General features: G+C 36.6%; 1 protein-coding gene across 2 annotated transcripts in view; it reads left to right on the top strand.

Annotated features, from left to right (window-relative positions):
* The window catches only part of LOC110448922 (AUGMIN subunit 2-like), an 8819-nt gene extending 5276 nt beyond the window's left edge, over positions 1–3543 (top strand). For both annotated transcript variants that reach the window (XM_021495434.1, XM_021495435.1), the window contains exons 4-6: positions 1323–1455; positions 2062–2170; positions 2874–3543. In XM_021495434.1, coding sequence (XP_021351109.1) covers positions 1323–1455; positions 2062–2170; positions 2874–2999 — 368 coding nt within the window. In that variant the 3' untranslated portion in view covers positions 3000–3543. The remainder of the gene's footprint in view (positions 1–1322; positions 1456–2061; positions 2171–2873) is intronic.
* The last annotated feature ends 3948 nt before the right edge of the window (positions 3544–7491 follow it).

Raw genomic sequence — 7491 nt, 5'->3', positions numbered from 1 at the left:
GCTTAGGTAAGCTTACAGTTTGTAGAACATAACTCATTTCAATAGCTTAGGTAAGCTTACAGTTTGTAGAACATAACTTGTTTCAATGGCTTAGGTAAGCTTACACTTTGTAGAACATAACTTGTTTCAATAGCCTAGGTAAGCTTACAGTTTGTACAACATAACCTAGGTAAGCTTACAGTTTGTAGAACATAACATATAAAACATACACTGCATGTATAAAACATGACACATTTAAGCAGTTAGTTGAGATAAGCTATATAAATCAATCACAGGCACCACCTGATGGGACATGTCAGTCATGATTCTTTTTTGTTTGCTCTTATTCCATCTGCCTGTTGTCAAATTTTGTCTCGCATAATACAGAAAGGATTATCAAGGTATATAGACCTTTATGTTTTGGGATGATCAGTTGTTATATTCTGAAAGTATGTCGAGATCATTACTTCCCCAATACACGTATAACATCTTGGAGCACTAAACCTTGTGCAGAGACACATTTTGGAATGGCATATATAGAGGATATCTAACAGTGTCTTCAATAATACCAAACATATTTCATATATTAAAATATTAGCCACATGAGTGAAAAATATCACTTGTATAGAACAAGTCATTTTCAATATTTTACTGGAAAAAATGTAACAAATCATCTTCTGAGAGTAAATCTGTGTTACTTTTATTTCACCTTTCATATTAAAAACCTTAACTATCACACTTCGGTCAAATTCAGAACTTGATATGTATTTTTGGGAATAACTTACACATGTGAAAATTTTTAATAAAATATTTAGCAGAATATTTGAACATGTCCTTCCTTTGTTAATAATAACTGAAACACCATAGCAATCAGCCTGCTGCAGTGTTTAAGATTTCCATTTTGTTACTTGATTGAAATATTGTCCAGAACGAGGTAAATGTACCGGTTCTATCATTTCTCACGAGACAACTCATTCTTATCCCTCTTTTGATTAAAGTGTCTCAAACAGTCTTGCGCCTCATGCATAAACTATTTCAGAGGATGAACATTTATCAGAGGCTCACAAACAGCAAGGGAAGATATTCAGTTCTTGATAGGTTTCATATCTTTCAGCAAATCATGTTACCATAAGATAGCTTTAAACTGGCACATTTGGCAGTAAAAGACATACAATCATGTAACTTGCATATTTCAACTGTGTAGATAATATTTCTGAGAAATATCGAAATCTGAAGAAATTTATATTCTGCTGTGGATTTTGTACAATGTTCTGTATCAGTTATTCATGTCTTTCCTTATTGACTTTGATTGCCTTTACAAGCATTTTTAATGTTTTCTGCAGAGGACAAGATAAAAGTGATCAAAGGCCTGAACTCGCACATTGAGTCCATCATCGAGTGTAAATCACAGCTGTTGGTGAGACTGCAGCAGCCATTTGTTGGTGACTTCATCAAACTAGAAGCCCAGTATCACAAGTATGATATCATCAACAGAACATTCAACTACAGCCCTAATAACCTCAGTATGGTCCAGTCTAATACCTGTCTAATTCTACAAAACCCTACATAACTTTATATATAATCATGTATATAATCACATTACACCCAAAACTGTATACAAATATTTCTTTTGGTTGACCTGATAGACCTATGTAGTCTGTAAATCTACCTTGACTATTCTGGCTATAATCATGTACATTACCTCATACATTTTTATTTATTACACTACCATTATGAAACATGTTTGATCAATTTATGAAAGTTACCTGATATATCCTGACAATGGAGTATGTACATGTAGGTTTCCTCATAGGTTCTGGTTATAGACATGTATTTTTTTGAGTTTAAGAAACATTACCGTCTTGTATAAGCACCAGTATTGTTTTAAAATATAAATAAGAAAAGTCAATTTCCATGAAATGTTTTTAACATTAGAATTCTCTAAGCATGCATATATTGTTGGAGATTCAAAGCTGTATAGTATGATTTGACACCGTTTTAAGTTTACAAGAAAAATTGTACAACACACTTATCTTGTGTAGAAGCCTGAATGTGTGTAACTTTGTATATTTAACATGACAGATTTGCGGCAGCACTGTTCCCCCAGATAGCTCCTCTGTTGGCAGACCTCAACACACATCTAGAGAACATCTCTTGGACCAAGAACCTTACATTTTCTGATGGGAAATTGGTAATCGAAGCTTTTAATTGATACTATATATACTTTTACTGAGGAGAAAAATTGAACTCAATGAATATAGTGATACCCTTTCTTTACAAGTCTGTCCTCTTGCCAATTACCGTAGCACTGGTTTGGTTTCATGAAACCTCTTAATAACATTTTCTCTTTATTTTAATTCTCCATTAGGGAAAATGATTCTTAAAATATGTGAAGAAATAACTCCCAACCTGAACTAAGGAACTTTCAGGAAACTGAGGCCTGGTCACAGTAATTTGTAACAGATTCCACTCCAACCATCACAGCAAGTAGGGATTGCAATTATAGATGTAACTTCACATTGTTAAAAAGTAATATTTGGAATATTTTTGTAAATGTTTGGCAAATTCCCCCATATAGTAGAAAGGGAGGCTATCTCACCAAAGGGAGGCTATCTCACCAAATAGCAAATCAAAGAACCAGTACGGAAAAGCTGAAATGGCTCAACTAAAACTATAGCCTATCTACCTCCAGTTGACAAATTGATCATGTTATAGGCCCAGACAGTTCATACTATGATTACACATGACTGAGCATTTCTGTAATAATTGCAGGATTTCCCTTAGTCATCAAAACACGACCAGTTTTAAACCACTCATTGTTGCGTTAAAGAAAGTTTGATAGCATGGTCCTCCTTGTAAACCTGTCTCAACAGAATTATTGTGTCTGTTTACAGGAGATAATGTTGTCCGAGCTGAACAGCATCCTGGCCACGCTGCAGACCAACTTCCAGTCCCTGTGTCAGATGAGGGGCAGCATGGGGTCTCTGTACCAGCATGACTCCCAAACAGTACCACATTAATTCAGTATGACTACCAGGCAGTGCAGCATTTATTCAGCATGACTCCTAAACATGGCAGCAGTAATTCAGCATAACTCTCAGACAGTGCAGCTATAACTCAGCTGGATTTGCAGATAGTTCATCAGAAATTGAGCGTGATTAAGTCCTCACCTTGTGGATACTGTGTCTAAATACTGAATGTAGGGACTGGTAATCAGGAGAACATTTCTTTTTAATGGAAGCAGCATTAGATATAGATATAGATTTCATTATAAAGGAGCAGAATTTCGTCATAGACAGGAGGGAGTAATGATCCTGTATAGAGGAGTATAAGTTCAGTTAAGCAGAGCAGCATTTTATGAAAAAGGAGGTGCATTTTCATTTAAATATCAGTTACAGGATAACATATTTGTTAATATACTAAATCTCCTCAATCTCTGCACTTTTCCTCTTGTACAATATGTATATATACATGTATAGGCATTGATCCTACTATGCAAGCATGAATATTTTATATTACATAATGGAGTGTATGTTGATGTTCAAATAAACTGTTTCAATGTAAGTTGTGTTACTATATGTTATAAATTGCCCCTTAGAGCTCTCACAGAGGCTTTGAATCGCTGTCAGTGTACCATGGGTATATAAGATTGTACATGTATCAACATGTGCATCCTCACCTGACTGTGTGTTTCTTGTTACTTTAGTGTCCTGCGTCAAGGTCTCAATTACATAATCTGGTTTCTCTTTACTGAAGCTACTTTCATTTCTTCAAGTTGGTGATTTTTACCACCTCATCACACACAACTGGGCCACATTTTGCCAATAATTGAAAGACAGAATTATAGAAGACTTTTAAAAATTCTTATACCAGGTAATAACTTGGTACTGGTGTACTCTGTATTAAATGCTCCTATACTCCTGGCATACAAAGTCTTAGTAAATTTGGTCTTACCATAGTACTTCAGAACACAAATCCTGAATGTGAGAAAGTTGACAAACAGTTAGCATCATAGCAAAAGGTCAGTTGTTTCAGCTGTTGAGTAATAGAACGGAAGGTACAATATTTGATGCAGAAATGTTGATGGCACCGATTACATTTCAGCATCTGTGTTAATTTATCCTTGAAATCTTGGAAAGTTTTCGTTGTTCTTGTCTTTGGTGGTTAAGGAACTCTGTGCTTTCTGATCCTGCCATTTCAGCCAAGAATCAAGTTCCTGGGTTTTCTCTGATCCCTTTATGACGAAGTGCCATGTGAGCTTATGCCTTGGCGCGGCATTCGTCCGTCCGTCGTCAATATTTTACTTTAAACGACTTCTTCTTATTAACCGAAAGGCCTAGGGTGTCGATATTTGGCCAGAAGCAAACTGGGATCAAGGGCTTCACAGTTTGTTAAAATTAATGACCTTCACCCATATTCAAGGTCACAGGGGTCAAATATGTTAAAAACTTTTAAACAACTTCTTCTCAACAACCAAAATGCCAAGGGTACTGATATTTGGCCAATAGCATGCTGAGATAAAGGGCTACGAAATCTGTTTGAATAAATGACCTTCACCCATATTCAAGGTCACAGGTGTCATATGTTTAAATCTTTTAATAGGTTCTTATGAATGAAACACTGATATTTTGCCTGTAGCTGTATTTTAGTCCACTTTTAAGATTACAAGTGTGAGATTAATACCAGGTGAGCGATGCAGGCCCATTGGGCCTCTTGTTAACATATTTGACCCCTGTGACCTTAAAATATATGTCAAGGTCATTCATTTGAACACACTTTGTAGCCCTTCATCCCAGCATGTGACTGGCATTATCCTAGGCCTCTTGGTTTTTCAGAAGAAGTTGTTTAAAGATTTTAACATATTTGACCCCTTTGACCTTGAATATGGGCGAAGGTCATTCACTTGGGAGTCCTTCATCCCAGCATGCTACTATCCAAACATCATCACCCTATGCCTATTGGTTATTCAGAAGAAGTTCTTTAAATGTTTTAAACATATTTGACCCCTGTGGCCTTGAACATTGATGAAGGTCATTTATTTGAACAAACTTGATAGCCCTTTACCCCAGCATGCTACTGGCTAAATATCATCACCCTTGGCCTTTTGCTTATTAAGAAGAAGTCATTCAATGGTGTTAAACATATTTGGCCCCTGTGACCTTGAACATTGATGAAGGTCATTTATTCAAACAGATTTCGTAGCCCTTTATCTCGGCATGCTATTGGCCAAATATCAGCACCCTTGGCATTTTGGTTATTGAGAAGAAGTTGTTTAAAAGTTTTTAACATAATTGACCCCTGTGACCTTGAATATGGGTGAAGGTTATTAATTTTAACAAACTGTGAAGCCCTTGATCCCAGTTTGCTTCTGGCCAAATAATATCACCCTAGGCCTCTTGGTTTTTCAGGAGAAGTGTGCATGCTACTGGCCAAATATAATCACCCTTGGCATTTTGGTTATTCAGAAGAAGTTGTTTAAAGGTTAAGAACATATCTGACCCTGTGACCTCGAAAAAAGATCATTCATTTGAACAAACTTTATAGCCCTTCATCCCAGCATGCTACTAGCCAAACATCATCACCCTAGGCCTATTGGTTATTCAGAAGAAGTTGTTTAAATGTTTTAAACATATTTGACCCCTGTGACCTTGAAAGTGGGTCCAGGTCATTTATTTAAACAAACTTGGCAGCCCTTCATCCCAGCATGTTACTGGCCAAATATTATCACCCTAGGCCTCTTGGTTTTTCAGAAGAAGTCCTTTAAATGTTTTTAACATATTTGACCCCTGTGACCTTGGATATAAGTCAAGGTCATTTATTTGACCAAACTTGGTAGCCCTTCAGCCAAGCATGCTTCTGGCCAACTAATATCACCCTAGGCCTCTGGGTTATTCAGAAGAAGTTGTTTAAAGTTTTTAACATATTTGAACCCTGTGACCTTGGATATAAGTCAAGGTCATTTATTTGAAATCACTTGGAAGCCCTTCATCCAAGCATGCTTCTGGCCACATAATATCACCCTAGGCCTCTGGGTTATTCAGAAGAAGTTGTTTAAATGTTTTAAACATATTTGACCCCTGTGATCTTGAACATTGATGAAGGTCATTTATTTGACCAAACTTGGTAGCCCTTCATCCAAGCATGCTTCTGGCCAAATAATATCACCCTAGGCCTCTTGGTTTTTCAGGAGAAGTGTGCATGCTACTGGCCAAATATCATCATCCTAGGCCTTTTGGTTACTGAAAAGAAGTTGTTTAAAGTAAAAAGTTGACGCCGGACAGATGGACAACGGACGGACGCCGCACCATGGCATAAGCTCACTTGCCCTTCGACCAGGTGACCTAAAAATAACAGGTTCTTTTGAATGAATTTTAATCATAAATACTGATATTTTGCCTGTAGCTTTATTTTAGATCACTTTTAAGGTTACAAGTGTGAGATTTATATCAGGTGAGCGATGAAGGCCCATTGGGCCTCTTGTTTATTTAAAGGACCATGCAGAGAGGGACATTGTATTAGCCTATCAAGCAGGGTTAAGAAGACATCTTGAAGTCAAACTCTAAGGAGCTGTAAGATCTGTAAAGCCGATGTATGAATGTATGTTTTTTATGAAGTTAGTATTAATGAGATTAGGGTCACGTCCTCGACTCTTCACTTCAGGAGGTTATGTAACTTTACTAGAGGTTTATTCTTTGGTTCTATACTTTCATATTAAAGATCACTAGATGCACTGCAAAATGTGAAATGCTTATGGGAAATAAACGTTTGACGTTTGGTTCTAGTGCCATAATAGAACAGAGACTTGAACGATGCAAGACATTCCACATCTTTATGGATTCCCTACTTCCTCCACTTTTCTCTTCATTTTATTCATCCTCAGATTCGCAGTAGCTTTCATTTAGAGGATATGTATTAATTTTGTGTGATAAGAACAAGCAGGATGGGCTGCTCTTGGGAGATTTAAAAAATTCAAATCGTGTTATATTTGGATACATATAATGGTCGATGTCAATATCATCTTAAAGCCATGGTGTCATCATCCAGCATCTTAGATGCAGTCATCTTTTTCCATTTCCCTTCGTTCAAATTTTGGCACAGCAATCCCATAAGGACTACAGTATAACCTATCTAAATCAACCTCTTCCTATACCAGCTTTGATATATTGTCCTGGTCAACCCTCGGTCTACCCTGGAAACCACTTGTTTCACAACCAATATAAATACTTATTTAAATACCTTATTTATTCCAAACACTTCTGGACATAAAATGTGTGATCTGTTGACTTTGTAATTGGTCACCATAGACTTCAACAGTATTGTCCTGGCTGTAACTTTTTTATACAATTAATGATCTTCTATAATACGTCTAAGGTCAGATATGTGCAAAATTCTGTCTGTGCTGTAGATTTTAATCCAAGATATCTTGATCAAACTTTTAAGTATATCTTCATCCCCGATAGGTATTGGGACTGTGCAATGTATTTAGGTCAAAGAGATCTTCATCTCCAGGTC

This window comes from Mizuhopecten yessoensis, unplaced genomic scaffold (genome assembly GCF_002113885.1).
Source record: "Mizuhopecten yessoensis strain PY_sf001 unplaced genomic scaffold, ASM211388v2 scaffold4373_2, whole genome shotgun sequence".
Taxonomy (NCBI): domain Eukaryota; kingdom Metazoa; phylum Mollusca; class Bivalvia; order Pectinida; family Pectinidae; genus Mizuhopecten; species Mizuhopecten yessoensis.
Note: the sequence above shows the minus strand (reverse complement) of the source record. Positions and strands in the feature narration are given on the sequence as shown.